This window comes from Adiantum capillus-veneris, chromosome 21 (genome assembly GCF_014529385.1).
Source record: "Adiantum capillus-veneris isolate H3 chromosome 21, ASM1452938v2, whole genome shotgun sequence".
Classification (NCBI taxonomy): Eukaryota; Viridiplantae; Streptophyta; class Polypodiopsida; order Polypodiales; family Pteridaceae; genus Adiantum; species Adiantum capillus-veneris.
The window spans coordinates 46,533,306-46,549,665 of NC_140951.1; the positions used below are offsets into that span (position 1 = coordinate 46,533,306).

General features: G+C 46.2%; 2 protein-coding genes across 6 annotated transcripts in view; one reads left to right on the top strand and one right to left on the bottom strand.

The window, feature by feature from the left end:
* Positions 1-16,360, bottom strand: part of LOC147430893 (protein SPA1-RELATED 4-like) — a 78,873-nt gene that overhangs the window by 8,467 nt on the left and 54,046 nt on the right. The gene's annotated exons all lie outside the window — the stretch shown is intronic.
* Positions 9,015-11,429, top strand: LOC147430894 (uncharacterized). The gene is made up of 6 exons (XM_086493421.1): positions 9,015-9,299; positions 9,385-9,445; positions 9,530-9,992; positions 10,092-10,458; positions 10,549-10,710; positions 10,831-11,429. The coding sequence occupies exons 1-6, from the start codon at positions 9,045-9,047 to the stop codon at positions 11,296-11,298; spliced, it is 1,776 nt and encodes a 591-aa protein (XP_086349547.1). The 5' UTR covers positions 9,015-9,044; the 3' UTR covers positions 11,299-11,429.

The window sequence follows — 16,360 nt, forward strand, 5'->3', positions numbered from 1 at the left end:
ATGCCTAAAATAGCATCTACATACTCAAGGCCCATGCTGCGGAAGTCCAAGACTTCATGGTAACACTAGATTCGGAGGTCGAGTTGCAATACAACCTCAGTCCATCGGTCGCTCCTACGTTTCGCAAAACGAACTTTATACGGATGGTTTGCGGGTGACGTGTTGAGCTTAAGTGCTTGTACCACACAAGAAGAAATGAAATTATGAGTAGAGTCGTTGTCAAATAAGACCGTCACAACGTGGAAATTGATCTCTCCTTTAATGCAAAGGAGATCATGCGGGCCAAATACAACCTTATTAACGCGACAACACGGGCAGCTACGTACATGAAAAATCTCTGAATCAAAAAAAGAGTACCTCGATTGTTGACAACATTTACGGAAGTAGTCGCTACTTCGGAGGTAGACGGCTTCCTCTTTCATATACGCTGCCTTTGATTTGCTCTCATTCTTCGATTTCTTCTGCGGAGGGTCCGATGATTGACTTGTGGCTGGCGAAGCATTTGAGCACTTGTACCTTGTCGTGGAGGCACCACGGCGAGGAGTTTCCCCGTCCGTCAGGCCACCTCTAGAAGCCGCCAAGGTATTATCGTAATTCTTGGCAAACTTGTAGATGTCCTCAGCGAAGTAATAGAATTCCACAATACCTCATTCTGGTAAGCCGGCGGCAATCCAAATAGATAAAGCATTTGCAATATGACCTACGGGTCTTCCAAGGACTTTGTCCATAAATTTCGTCTCATGGACAAAGTCCTTGAATTCCTGTGAGTAAGCGCCTAGAGTTTTCTTGCCCATCTCCAACTTGAACAGCTTCTTGAAACACTCAATCTTTCCACCTCCACAAAACGAGCGTGAAAGACCGTCTGAAAATTTGCCCCTAGTCGTTGACTTAGGTCGTAACCCAACCCACCACACATAAGTTTTGCCTTGGAGCATGATTTGTATTTGACCGATGCTTGGACATTACTGAAACAATACAAATTGAAGTAGGCTATCCATTTCGCCAGCCATAAGTCAATCTATCACAAACTGCTGACGTGCCAAGTCATTGAAGAACGGAGCCAACCTTCATATCCTGGCCGAGAAGCCTAAACCCTAAGGAGGAGCAGCAGCACAAGAAGAAGCAGAAGTTTTCACCAACTTATGGGACCCGTCCGATGGGGCCCAAGTGACCTAAAGGCATTAAAATAATGCAGGACCACACGCACACACTCACCTACGTAAAAGATGATGACGTGGCAGTTGCTGTACGAATTTCTGTATTCTGCATTGACATGCTGATATGGCAGACCAATACGGATTACAGTAATATGTATCCGTACAATGCGCTAACAGTGCCATGTGGAAGTTCTACGGATTTCCGCGAAACGCGTTGCTTGCTTTTGGGCACCAGCTTTTGAGCCAATTTCTTTTGAGTTTCAAGCTTTTCACGTAAGCTGCTCTTCAAGGCCTAGGGCCTTTAAATATGAGCCAAGGACTCATTCTTTGGCATGCTTCCTGGAGAAGGTGCAAAGTCTAGAGTACCAATATAAAGAAATACCAAAAGGGGAGCCAAGGTTTTGGCCATTGCTCTCTTGGGGTGGAATTCCGCCACTCCGTGTCGTGTGCGCTCTCTCTCTCTCTCTCTCTCTCTCTCTCTCTCTCTCTCTCTCTCTCTCTCTCTCTCTCTCTCTCTCTCTCTCTCTCTCTCTCTCTCTCTTTTAGTTCCGTTGTTATTGAAGTGCTAAAAGTCTGTTTAGTCTGTTCTTTTCTATTGGCACGTGGTGCCCGTCTTGTGACACAATCGCAATTTCTTCACATTTGTTCTTTCTTCCTTTAAAAGAGTCCAGATGGAACTGAAGAGGCAAGGCGCTCATGGCCGCGGGCAAAAATGGGCACGCAACTCCGTGAGTTGTCATTGCATCTCTTGAAGTTGGTGTTGTAGCACTTCCACTAGGAATGCATCCGTAACAAGAGATGGAGGAAGAGTACCCTCAGTGCAAAGCCCGTGCATGTGTGTGGAGTCGGGAGGAGGAAGAGGCGCCTCCTCCATGGGTTAATGCATGCAAGCGGCGCCATTCTCATGCGGAGAAGTGTCAGGTGACGCCATGGCGCTTGAATGTGCAAGTAAATACGACAGTATGTAGTAGGAGCTAGCTTGGGAAAGGCCCCCAAGACGTAAAATAATAAGAAATTAGTGGTAAGTAGCAGGGGAGAAAGAGAGCGTAGGGTATAGGGTGAGAGAGAGAGCTCACGTGCGAGATAGAGCTTTCGGTGACACAGACATCACGCTCTACTTGCTGGCATGTCTTTTATAGGTGAGTTAATTGTACTAGGGTTTAACCCAAAGTGTTCACACCAGGCCGGATCAATTGTTTTAAAAGGGTTACACTTTGTTTTTTTAAAGGAAATGTAAGTGGTCCTTTACTTAAACATGTTGGGCACCAACTTAAGGAAAAGGGGGGGGGATATAAACCCTTAGCGTTGGAAAAAAAACGTGCGACAAGCTCCAACCTGTACTACTCACCACCTTTGGGCACCGCCTTCACGTGACGACCTGGGATATCGGCTCTCTGGTCGCAGCCCTTGCGCAATACCTCCCATGCCATAGCGCCGCCCTGCAACGAACCGCCCTACTTGTGTATCGCTTGCGCACTGCCTGCGTTCTCACCATCCTGTCGCCGAGTTGATATGGTCGCCAACCTTTGGGGTGAGTCCCAATTGGTCTTTGGTTGGTTAATCTTGACCACTGGTTCTCTTCTATGTGTACGCATGGTAGATATGAGGAGGGCATAAGGCTCGGAATTTCTCATTTACATGTTGTGTCACATAGTGACATGTAAAGGCAATTGTGCTCCTAGAACCAGAAATGGTGGCCCCAATGACGTTACTTACTACTGAGTGAAGAGGATGTTATAAGACGCTTTTAGCCAAAAGAGTGGCATGGGTAGCCCACACGAGCCGTAGATGGGAATTGATAATCAGTCTTTAGTTACTATTTCGTTTGCAAAAGCTGGTACTAGCAAGTCACGTGGATGCTTTGACTTTTTTCATGTGGTTACTCTGTATTGCCATGTGTGCCCCTGAAGGGTAACTTAGAGAGGTTTCACGTAAAAAAAATTCGATACCATGGAGTATTCTATTCATGTGACCTGCAAGCTCAAAGTGACCTATAACTTAAGAGAGGTTTCACATTAAAAAAATTCGATACCATGGAGTATTCTATTCATGTGACCTGCAAGCTCAAGGTGACCACCAAGGGACATTGCCATTATAGCTACTACTAGCTTCCCAATTGACGACCTTGAAATTGTGCCTTTCTGAGAGCAATAAGGGGCCTGGGTGTGATATAATGACGTGCAAAGGCATCTGATGGGCAAGACCATAAAGCCCATACTAGTTGAGTTTGGTGGGTAAAATCTTGTTTGGTGGGGTCCGATTGGGCTTTCAAATGCATTTGATGGTAGGTGCTTGTTTTGAACCACTATTATGTACGATCTCGGTGTATTTCGGACTACTCAAGGGCCTCACTTGCTGAGTCTTTGCTCAAAAACAAGACATGGAAAAGGAAATGTATGAGGCTACATAAGATCAAAAGAATGCCATGCTTGAGTGGATGCGGAAGGAGATACAAAAAGTTTAAATGACATGCATGCTACATGTATGTGACCATGCGAGGGGAATTGCAAGGTCTTTTGAAAACGGGGTTGAATGTATTAGACGTTGAGGCTTACAAGACAAGGGACCACATACTTCATGGCTTTGTGTGATTGGCCGGCTGTCACAAACTGCTGACGTGTCAAGCCACTGAAGAACGAAGCCAACCTGTAGATCCTGGCCGAGGAGCCTAAACCCTAAGTGAAGAAACAGATGCAGCAGAAGAAGTTTTACCAACTTGCAAAGTCTTGTCCAGTGTCGTATTTCTAAAGAGGAGTTCCCGCCAACTTATGGGACCCCGTCCGATGGGGCCCAAGTGACGTAAAGAGATTGAATAAAGCAAGTCCACACACACTCACACTATTATGTAGCAATTGATGACGTGGCACCACTACGGACGCCCCGATTTCGTGCTAGCATGCTGACGTGGCAACTGTACGGATGTCTGCAATTCGTATTAACATGCTAATATGGCAAGCTATATGGATTTTCGTAAAATGCGCTGGCAACTTTTTGGGAGCAATGCTTTTTAACCAAATGCTTTTGAGTTTACTGCTTTTCATGTAACTGCTTTTGAGGCCAAAGGCCTTTAAATATGTGCAAAGGGCTCAATCTTTGGCACGCTTCTGGGTGAAGGTGCAAAGCGCGAGTACTGGCATTGTATTGAGTTCAAGCAATATAAAGAAATACCGAAAGTGGTGCCAAGGTTGTCAAAGTTGATGATGTGGAAGTGTAGACACCAAGGAGAGAGAGAGAGAGAGAGAGAGGTCTCATGAACCACTTGGCAATGAATAATTGAATGTGTAATACAATGGAGGCAAGGGGTTGCTTATATAGCAACCTCAGTAAATTGCCCTACCCAGACTTTGACAAATAAGTAAAATAAATACCTAAAAGCCAAACTAAATAATGAGATCACATTGGGCAATTCACTTGAGATGCCAAAACTCCAACACCCTCTCTATAGCTCATAGTGGAGATCAACAGTGAGACCAACTCGATGAAGAAGCTACCACAGACACCCCAGAAAGTGGCCACCAACTGGATACACCTCGGTGTTGCTCCCCTCTACTTTGTACCTCAGAATAATGCCATCTTGAGCATCGGTTGCCTTTGTAGAAAATTTGAACTCTAAAACACACTACGTCCAATAATCCCCATTCGTGAACTGTGAACACATCACGTCCAAAATATTTAACTCCAAAGTTAACTCTGGAACACATCATGTCCATCATCCGACCAACAAAAATGAATTGGCGCGCCCATCCATAGTGTTTTAAACGTCTAATTGGTTCCCTGCCAGATGCATGTGCATTGAACTCCGATTTACGGGTCCAAACACCAATAATTAAAACTCAAACACAAGGGTCCAAATTAATTATAGAGAGCACTCCTTGTCCCTCTCTGCCACTCACAAGCCTCTCTGAGGCTGAAGCTAGTGGTGACACCGATCTTCATGTGACTAGAAGGCTGGAGTCCGTTCCAATATAGTCATCACCACACCAGCACCCTCTTTGTTGTCCTTCCCTGAGTCACCGCCACTGCTTTCCTATTGTTGCTTGCTTTTACCCTTGTCCTTTGTAGCATCTCTATCTTTGCCTTTGAATTTGCAGTCCTTGGCCAAATGACCATGCTTTCCACATTTGTAACAACGGTGCTTGTAACAAACTGCTGACGTGTCAAAGCCTAAAGAATGGAGCCAACTTACAGATGTGGCCGAGGGGCCTAAACTGTCACAAAGTGATGACGTGGTTGCCCGAGAGCAGAAACCCTAACCCTAATTTTTGCCAAAAACCCTAACTATTGAAACCCTAATTCTGGAAACCCTAACCCTAAAACCTTCAAACCCTACTTTTGGAAACCTTAACCCTAAAACCAACAAACCCTAACCCTAAAACTACAGAAACCTAACCCTAACCCTAAGGGCAGCAGGGAGATCTCCAAAAATTGCGCTGGCTGATGCCATGGCAGGCTGTACGGATTTCTGTGATTTACGCTGGCAGCTTTTTGGCTTTGCTTTTGGACCAGAAGCTTTTGAGTTTTGAAGGCTTTTCACTGTAATTGCTTTTTAGGCCAAGGGCCTTTAAATATGAGGTTAGGGCTCATTCTCTGGCATGCTTCATGGAGAAGGTGCAGAGTCTGGAGTTCCGGCTTGTACTGTGTTGATGCAAAATATAAAGAAATACCGAAAGGGGCGCCAAGGTTTGGGGCCAATACTCTCTGGGGTGGAATTCCGCCACTCCGTGTTGCGTGTCGTCTCTCTTTCAGTTCAGTTGTTATTGGAGTGCTAAAAGTTTGTTCAGTCAATTCTTTTCTATTGGCACGTGGTGCCCGTCTTGTGACAGTGCTTCGTCCTCTTGCCAGAATCCGAAGCAACAAGTGCTTTACCGTGTGCTTCCACTGCCTCAGAAATCTAAATTTTGCCTTGAGTTACCAACACAATGAGAAACGAGCTGAGATCATCAAATTCCAGCTTTTCCTTCGTAACTTGTAGCTGAAATGTTTTAGCCACCCTTTCATACTTTGTAGGATGTCAAATAATTGTCCAAGAGTGATTGCTCCTACGAGCTTGAACCGCATTTCGTTAGCAGTCTTCAAAGTCTGAATAGCTGGAGAAAGGTCCTTTGTAAGAAATTACGCAATGGCCGACATTGCCTTCGCATTAGCCGCATCCCAGTCGGCACACGATTTGAGATATTCGTCATCTTGAAGGCGGGTGTACCTGTTGTGGGGATCCCTCGTGGGACGAGGCTCCGAGCCATCAACAACATCCCGTAATCCTTTCCGTGAGAACCAAAGTCGCATAATCAAATTCAATTTATTGCCATTCAATTTGTCGATGGCGCTCGAGCAAGGGGGGGCTATGATGAAGTTGCAAGATTTGGGACTCCGGGAAACCTTTTCGCACTCCAAGGGTGGCCGCACTAGCACCAAGCCACAAGATCTCCAAGGGCTCTCTTAAGCTCCAAGTTGCTCGCCTTTATATCTCCCAAGCCTCTCCAAGAAGCTTCCTCCTTGTCAACTACTTTCCTTCAAGCCACTCCTCTCTCCCCTCTCTGAGGCTTCAAAATGCCTATCCACCTCAACCCACTACGTTTTAAAACGCTTGGTTGTGTGTGTGTGTGTGTGTGTGTGTGTGTGTGTGTGTTGGGGGGGGGGGGGTTGTCACCAGCATGTGACTACTATCTACCCTTTTTGTTGATTTCTTTCTTATTATCTATTTACTTTCACTTTTTGGAAACACCCCTCGGGAAATCTAACTGCCCTGCATTGCATAGCTAGTGTGGAACTGTCCAGAGGGAGTCTAGGCCTGAGGGCAAGAGAGCACTAAGGTTGGACAAGGACTATGGTTAGCCAAGTGGGGTCATTGACTAGCCAAAGTGGAATCCTTTGCTACAGAGGCTACATTTCAGTTCTGGATGTGGCCGCAGTGTACAAAGAGGGTCGGATGACCTAGACAGATACAATGGCAGCATCTCCTAAAATTTAGGGAACTGCTATTTTGGGACCTGAAAATGTGTTGACGTCATTACCTCCGGAATGACAAAGGGAACATTTTCTTACTCTGTCGTGAAGTCAACTGGGCAACCGGTTGGGATATTTTTAGACGGCAACCCCGAAACGGGAAAATGCTAGTAAATGTGCCAAGTGGCACATTCTGGTGCAGTTTCTAATGCAAGAGAGAGTTGGCGCTGAATTTTAAGCTGGGAGAGGCTCATTTGCAGCTTTTGTCACAGGTTAAGAGCTATGGAGTGCTTGCTTTCCCTCTTATGCACAGTGCGGTGCCAGGAGTGATGCCCTGCACGCTACGCACTGCCCTCTCTCTCCCCTTTGGCAGTATGTTATGCCCCTCTAGTGGGCTCTTCATTTGACCAATGTACAGTTGTGTGGGTTCATGCGCGATTGCCGAGGCAAGAGCCTCTTGTACAGGTACTGGATTAGCTAGCGGCTAATCCCCCCGCAGGTACAGGTGAATTCGGAGAGGTTTCACACCAGAAATCTCGTCCGATTCAAAGGGCAAGTAGCCCTACAGGTGCAGGAGCTCGAGGACTTGCTACGGATGCGACCGGCACGCGAAACGGAGCCCGAAACAGTAAATTACAGCCTGCTGTGTATTTTTGCAGGTTTAGGGTTTTGGCCCTAAACGGACCCTAATACCCCCAGGAAGTTCGGGGACGCAAGGGGACCGTTGTACAGGTGATCTGGCGCATTTTCAGGGCTGAAAACAGAGAATTCAGCGTGCTGCAGATTCTCGCCAGGTTTTGCAAAGTGCCCGTATGCGTCGGGAAAGTCAGTCAATGCGTGGGAATACTGACTGTGAAGTGTCCTAGTACAGTTATGCTGCCGAAATCGGGCTGGAACAGTGGAAATTCAGCCGAGTTTGTGCGGGGCAGCTTGTAGGGATTCACAACGTTTATTCCCTCTTTTGAAGAATAAAGAAATACCGAAAGGGGCGCCTAAGTTAGGGGCCAATCTGGTGTCTGTCTACTCATACAGGTGCAATCTAGCAGCCTGTATCCCTTTCCCCCGTGTTGTGTCTTGAAAGTACAGGTATAATAGACGAATAATAATGGGTGAAAGCTAAATCAAGGTTTAAAGTAAAGTCTACCGCCCTTGGGTGATGGGTCTCTCCTTCAAGCTTCCTTGGGTCTCTCTCTCTCTCTCTCTCTCTCTCTCTCTCTCTCTCTCTCTCTCTCTCTCTCTCTCTCTAATCTATTGATACATCATACATCATACTAGTAGCTACTAGCTACATACTACATAATGCCGCCTCCTCTTCATGAAGCCTTTGAGAAGCATTGCCGATATTTTGAGCGGGTGGAGGGCAAGCAAAACTCTTGCAAGTGGTGGTGCAAATATTGCCCAAAAGATATGATCTCTTCCGTCACGCGTCTCATCATCCACTTGACAAAGATGGGAGGACAAGCGCGGCCATGTCCTAATATCCCCGAAGATATCCTTGCGGAATGCAAGAGAAAGTATCTTCCATTGAAGACACGCAAGGGTAGAGTCACCTCGGATGAGTTCGTGTCGCCAGATGTTGATAGCTCCGATTCGGAGGAAGAGGCCTCTCCAACTATGTCCATGGCTACCGGTGCCACCACGGCCTCATGTGATGGTAGTGCCTCCTCCAAGAAGTCCAAGAAGTCCAAGGGGTCTTCAAGTGATGGTGGCCGGCCTCCGAAGATGGCAAAGCAAACTTCTCTTGCGAAATCGGTGGGTGGATGCTCCGGCCCCTTGTCTTTCCTCAAGGAGAGACAAAGAATCGCGGAAATAGAGATTGCACGCACGGTGATTGAATGCAATCTCTCCTTCAACATTCTTCGGTTGGAGTGATCGAAGAGGATGATCATAGCAATTGCGGCGGTTGGTCCATGCGAAGGGTGGACGGGTGTGTCATACCATGACATGAGAACAAAGAAGCTTGATGAAGAGAGGGCAAGGATTGACAAGTCACTTGAGCCCGTACGTGCGGGTTGGGCAAAGTATGGATGCTCTATCCTCTCCGACGGATGGAGCGACCGCAAGAAGAGGGGCATCATCAACATTCTTGTTTCTTGTCCTCTTGGCACGTACTTCTTGCGGGCGGTGGATGCGGGTTCGAGAGGGAAGAAAGTGACCGGGGCATTCATTTGGAAGCACATCCGCCAAGCCATTCTTGAGGTAAAACCGTAAATCGAGCCTTTATGTCTTGAGCAATTGCCAATGAGTCCTATGTTTTAATTTTTATGTTTTAACTCTTGTGTAGGTTGGTGCGGAGCATGTCGTGCAAGTGATTACCGACAATGCTTCAAATTGCAAGGCAATGAGTAGGAGGCTAGAGAAGGAATTTCCATCAATAGTATGGACTCCATTTGCCTCTCATTGCCTTGACCTTCTCTTTGAAGACATAGGGGAGCTAGGTTGGGTGAAAGATATCCTCAACCAAGCACTCTCCATCATCAATTTCATCAATGGCAAAGTGAGGGTGCTTGCCATTTACCGCACCTACTCCGACCTTGAGTTGAAGAAGCCATCGGCCACTCGCTTTGCCGCCATGTGGCTACTTCTAGAGCGGCTCTATGATGTGCAAAACAAAATACAAAAGACCATGGTCTCCGATGAGTTTAAGGAGTGGATGAATGGAGAGTCCGCCGCTTCCCAACAAGATGCAAAAGCCATCCAACGGCTTTGCTTGCGGGAGGAGTTTTGGCAAGAAATTAAGGGTCTTGTCGTTGCGATCTTGCCCTTGTACAAGGCTCTCCGCATGACCGACATGGAAGGGGCAACTATTGGGCTTCTATGGCACTTCATGGAGGAAGCTTACAAGGAGATTGAGAAGTCTACAATCCTAGATGGGACTCCCGATGGAACACGGTATAACTACATATTTATTATTACATATGTCATTCTCTATATATCTAAATTCTACATGCTTGTTTCTCTACTTAGTACATTTCCTCTCTCTTCTTGTAGTGATTACCTCGAGGACTCTCCCAAGAGAGACGACATTCTCCTCCTAATCACAAAGCGGTGGGATTGGATGAAGAGACCTATCCATTACTTTGCGGCTCTCTTACATCCGGCTTACAAGAAGCCCGAACTCTTTGCAAATCAAGAGCTTATTGAGGAGCGCAACAATTACCTCTTTAAGGTGCTAAAAGAAGAGGACATTGGAGCATTTCTCCAAGAGGTAATCAACTATAGCGACCAACGAGGCACCGCATTTACTTCCAACTTGTGTTGGAAGCGGCAATCCTTGGTGAAGCCTTTATTTTGGTGGGAGAGCTTTGGCTATCAATTGCCTACTCTCAAACGACTTGCTTTGAGGGTTCTTGGCCAAGTAAGCGACGAGCCTCAAACTTTTACATTTTGTGCCTAATCTCTTCAACTATAGTCTCTTATAGCTTATGCCTCTCTTGATGTGTTTTAGGATTGCTCATCGGGAGCATGTGAGCGTAATTGGTCCGCATACTCCCTCATCCACACCAAAATCCGAAACAAGCTCTCAACGAAGCAATTAGAGCGACTTATCTATTGTCGCTCCAATTTACGCATGTTGCGCTCTATGCATGAGATGCCTATGGCTCGACAGGTATAAATTATAAATTATAATCACTACTCACTCCATTTTCTATACTCTAGAGTCTAGTCTTTAATTAGTTTGAATATACTAATTATGTTTTCATTGTCCAATGTTGTAAATGTCAAATAGGTCAACGTGGATGAGCTCACACTTACGATTGACACTCTAAAGAGTGTCAATAAAGAACAAGACCCTGAGGAGCAAATGATTTTTCGTGAGCTCTACTTGGAGCTTGAGGAGATTGATCGCCGGGTTTCTCGCACACGATCACGCAAGAAGGTCGTCATCCATGGAGTTACATCGGCTACAAGAGGCAAAGGTGCCAGGGCTACAAGAGGTAGAGGCAAAGCATCAACAACACCCACGGAGGCTCCTAGGATCTATGTGCGGCGAGGCTCCGGAAGCGGCTCTTGTGCGGCGGCCATCACTTCCGAGGATAAAGAGCCTCGAGAGCCAGAGTATGATGATGAAGGCAACCTCATTAGTGATGGAGATTATGAGCCGTCATCCTTCGACTCTTGTGAGGAGGAGGATGATGTTGATGAGCAAGGCTCAGAAGAGGAAGATGAGGAAGATGATGAGAGCACTAGTGACTAGTGACTTTACTATTTAGTCTCTCTATTATGGTGTGCCACTTTTTGAGTACTTTGTAGCCCTTGCCACTTGGTCCCCCCACTTTTTTGTATCCCTTGCCACTTTTTGAGTACTTTGTAGCCCTTGCCACTTGGTCTCTACTTATCGAATTTCAATGATCATTTTGGTTTATGTAATGCTCATTCTCTTTAGTCTTTGAGTCTTGACTCTTTACATTGTACTATGTAGTATTGTAACTACTAACTTGTAAATGTCAAGTTCCTATAAGTATTAAGGCCTAAGCCTTAGGCCCTTAGACTTGAGAATTATTTGTTTTTTTAAACTTGAACGTACATAACGTCATCGTACATCATAAATTTTTTTAGTTCGTTTAGTACCGCACATCATCGTACGCGTACAAAACGTACGGGACCGTACGAGACTACTATGTTATATAGCAACCTCAGTAAATTGTCCTACCTAGACTTTGACAAATAAGTAAAATAAATACCTAAAAGCCAAACTAAAAAATGGGATCACATTGGGCAGTTCACTTGAGATGCCAAAACTCCAACAAAGGTTTGGGGCGAGTGCTCCCTCAGGGCGGAACTCCACCACTCCCATCTCGTGTCCTCCATCTCTCTTTCTATTCAATTGTTATTTGAAGTGCTTAAAGTTGTTCAATCTGTTTTTTTCCTTCTCGCTGACAATAGTATCAGAGCTTCACGCGTGTGCTTTTTTGAAAGCATACCAGTCCTACCAAAGAGGAGACAGAGTAAACCGGTGCTTTCAAAGTCTACTGGAAATTGTATTGAAGAATCTTCGTGTCTTGTTCCCGGACTTCCCGTTGGCACGTGGTGCCCATCTCTGTGACAGTAATATCACAGCTTCAGGCATGTGCTTTTATGAAAGCATACCAGTCCTACCAAAGAGGAGACAGATCAAACCGGCCCTCGGCCCTCCAAAGTCTAATGGTAATTGTATTGAAGAATCTTTCATGTCCCATCCCCGGACTTCCCGTTGGCACGTGGTGCCCCTCTCCGTGGCAGTGGTATCAAAGCTTCAGGCGTGTGCTTAGCTTCTGTCCTCTACCAAGGGTTAGGACGTGGAAGGCAAAGGAAATTTTCCAAAGCCAACCAACTTGGCTGAACTACCCAAAGCTGCCGGGCGTGGGCCTTTGTACGCCGATTGAAGAGCATAACAAGGTCATTGCAAAGTCTTTGACGCTTTGCATCATCAACACCATTGTCCTCTACCAAGGGTTAGGACGTGGAAGGCAAAGGAAATTTTGCAAAGAAGCCAACCAACTTGGCTGAACTACCCAAAGCTGCCGGGTGTGGGCCTTTGTACGCCGATTGAAGAGCATAACAAGGTCATTGCAAAGTCTTTGACGCTTTGCATCATCAGCACCATTTTGATCATTATCTTCCTCACGTGCTACGTTGTCACCAAGTGTGGGTCGTGGTGCTTATAGACCAACAACATTTTGAAACGCTCGCAGGAGCTGAGGGGGCAAAATCGGCAGACAATCATGTGTGGGGGGGGGGGGAGGGGGGGGGGGGGGGGTTTATTGGCTGGACATCTCAAAACGCACGAGAAGAGGATCGCAGGAGAGGTGGTTTCTGGCAGCACTGGGGACAACATTCTAAAACGCTAGCTGCACCCTCACGTTTCCTAGCCGTTGCATGGGGGCTTGGTGATGCCACAAGCCAAGTGTCCAACATTTTCAAACGTTGTGGGGGGGAAAAGAGCTTCAAGCGTGTGCTTTTCTAAAAGTATACCGGTCCTACCAAAGAGGAGACAGAGCAAGCCGGCGCTTCCAGAATCCAAAGTCTAATGAAGATTGTATTGAAGAATCTTCGTGTCCCATCCCCGGACTTTCGGTTGGTCCGTGGTGCCCGTCTCCATGACAATGGTATTAAAGCTTCACGCGTGTGCTTTTCTAAAAGCATACTGGTCCTACCAAAGAGGAGACAGAGCAAACCGGCGCTTCCAAAGTCTACTTGAAATTGTATTGACAATCGTGTCTCATCCCCGGACTTCCCGTCGGCACGTGGTGCCCATCTCTATGACAGTGGTAAAAGAGCCTCCAGACTTATGCCAGTCCGTCTTATTAACCACTTCCACCCTTACTTCATCGCGCATCAGGCGCGCTCCCGTCTTCACCGCTCTGTCTTACAAGGCATAAGCCATAAAGAACCCAAGACATGGCGTTAATGGATTCAACAGAATATTAGCCGTCTCTCCTCAACGAGCTACACGACGTTCTTTTGCGGCATCCTCAGCAGAACCTCCCATTGCTACAAAGTTTCAACAGTTTCTGAATTACATGTTACCCCCTTTGCTGCCCCAGGTGTTACCTCCTCATCCTCCGGCACCAGAAACCGTGAGAGCTTCCAACCGGCAACGTTCTCAACCGTCTGTTCCAATCGGGGAAATCTTCAAGAATATGGTGTAGCTATCTAACCCTGATCCACGCTACAATGGTTGGAGCCCATATGGATACCCTTATTATCCGTACCTGGGATACGTGCCTAACCAACCGAAAGATTTCAAGGATGGCAACATAACAATCAAATTTTTCACTTCTTTTGCGGTGAAAGATTGGAAGAAAGCATTGCAATTCCTACAACAATTCGACTACATCTATGCTTTAGGGAACTATACAAAAGAATCCAAGATTTCTCGAGCAACGGGATTTCTTAAAGATAATGCTATGCAGTGGTGGAGTTCAATCGCGACACAACCACATGCTCCAAGGACTTGGCAAGCTTTCAAGACACTATTTGCAGGCAGTTATATGACTTCTCTCTTTGAAGTCCGGATCTTGGCAAAATGGAACAATTTCAAAATGCTCGCCGCAGAGACCATGGATGACTATAACCAAAGGTTTCTCGACGTATACCTTCCGGTATTCTTCTTTGAGGTCGTTTCCTTGGAGGCCCAATGCGTGCGATACACCATTAGAATACCATCACCATTACAGGAGTATTCTCTCCAAGCAAGTCTCAACCATGCAAGAACTTATGGACCATGCCGCGGTCGGCTACAAACTGATAAAGGGAAAACTGGAGTTTACCACAGAAGAACCTCCGGCCACTAACTAGAGTCTAGAACTCTCGGCAACAACAAACAAGTTCTCAGAAGTCTCGTGAAACCCAACCTCAAAGGCCTCATTTGCCACCTCAACAACGAGACACCTTATGGATGCTTTAAACAGGACATAACTATTTTGGTTGTCCCCAACGCACCGACAGACTAGCGAAGCCGATGCTTGCGCCGACGGTTGACGAAACCCCAAGACCATCTCCTCCTGGCAAACAAGTTAAAGCAGCCATTGGATTAGTGCCTGACATTTGTTGCTAAATTGGCTTTTATTTGACAGAAAAAATAATTCTAATTGAATTATTGCAAATATAAGTAAGCGGGTTTTTCTCACTGGAGACATCCGAGTACAGATATTTCTAGTGCGTCATTCAAAGTAACGACGGACAGAATATTTGCAAGGCCAATAGGAATGGGTACTTCTGATGCATCACATCGCATGGGTGACAAGGAGCATCGGGAAGAAGTATTTGACCATCTGGAAACAAACATCTCTGATGCATCATAGGATGGGTGACATAGAGCATCGCCAAGGAGATTGTACTGTAAGTTCGGTAGGAAAGGACTAGGTGATTGGTATTCTTGATGTGTCAAATGTGGGTGATGAGGGCATGGGAAAGGGAATATTCTGTAGTCGGAAGGAAATTTCAAACTGTGTAAGAATTGTGCACAAGGATGAGCAAGCACTTGAATGAAGATGGGTTTAGAGGAAACTTTGAGGAAAAATAGATGCTTTCTGAGAAAACGAGTTTCTTTTCAGAAAAGCAAATGCTTTTCCGCGAGGAAGTCTATGTCTGCATTGCATTCGTGCATGTGGTTGCATCCAAGATCGTCTAGGAAGTACTGTGTAAGCATTGTTTTCAACTTATAAGGCTTTATTGAGTTTTTGGGGAGGTTCACCATTTTTAAAATAGACCGGTCGCCCACTTAATAAGCGAGCAGCCACCCTTAAATTAAATCACAAAAAAAAACCAGCCTTGCCTTTCTATAACAGTGCATGATCTCTTTCTCTTCTTTGATGGTGCAAGCAATCTCTCCCTGTCCAGTTTGGACACCCCCTCCTCCTCCCCCATTCCTGCCGGCAAGACCGTCCGTATTCCCACCAGAAGCTATAAAAGCACTCTCCCTCACACTCCCAACATAGAGAGAGAGCCAGCGCTAGCATGAACAGGTTGCTGCAGACTTTAGCCACAAAGCTGAAGCGCTAATTGCCCATGGCTGCCCCGAGTGTACCACATGTTGCCAAGACCATAAAGGCGGGTACCATCGTGAAGAAGGGCCTACAAAGATCGAATTCATCGGGACAAGCTGCTGTTTTTTTCTGTTTTCAGTCCAGAAGCGACAAGGGCGGGGCTGACTTACAAGAAGGAACCCGAGAGCACACCTCTTCTCTGTGTGTGGGATTGGAAGAGAGGATTCTCTATGTAGAGATCTCTTCCGGAAGTTTCTTTTCGAAAACAAGTTGCGTTTTGAGCATCGAGACTTTTGAAGGTAACGTTTTTCATGTTATGATCTCACTGTATTTGTTTGCAGGTGTCCTTCCTCTTCGCGAGGGAGTAGGAGCAGAGGAACTTAGGAAGGCATGAGCCTCTGCAAGAGAAAAGCGCTATGGGGAACTAGAGCCAGATCATCCCAGGGGTTTCGTACCCAAGATTGAGAAGTAGATTCACGAACCTGAGAGTGATAGGCTCTCGAGTTGGGATCAAGAACTTGAGATCGCCAAGGAAAGACTTCGCGTCCAAGGAAAGCAGAGTTATTCTACAAGAAGAGGATCTTAGGAACAAAATCGGAAAAGAGTTGAAGGGATACCATGGCATGAGTCTAGAAGGTGAGATCTAGAGGCGAGAACCTTGGTTCTCGAGGACTCAAAATATGGAACGGAAGTTCCTTGGAGTAGGGTTTTGCCCTAGTAATAGGAGGCTGAGGGGAGTCTGATTCTAGAACGAACATGGTAATACGTTCACTTCAAGTGCTTGTATAG

Coding starts and splice junctions, on each gene's coding strand:
- LOC147430894 (XM_086493421.1), top strand. CDS start 9,045: ATGAGAACAAAGAAGCTTGATGAAGAGAGGGCAAGGATTGACAAGTCA. Junction 9,993..10,091: donor GGGACTCCCGATGGAACACG/GTATAACTACAT, acceptor CTCTTCTTGTAG/TGATTACCTCGAGGACTCTC. Junction 10,711..10,830: donor AGATGCCTATGGCTCGACAG/GTATAAATTATA, acceptor AATGTCAAATAG/GTCAACGTGGATGAGCTCAC.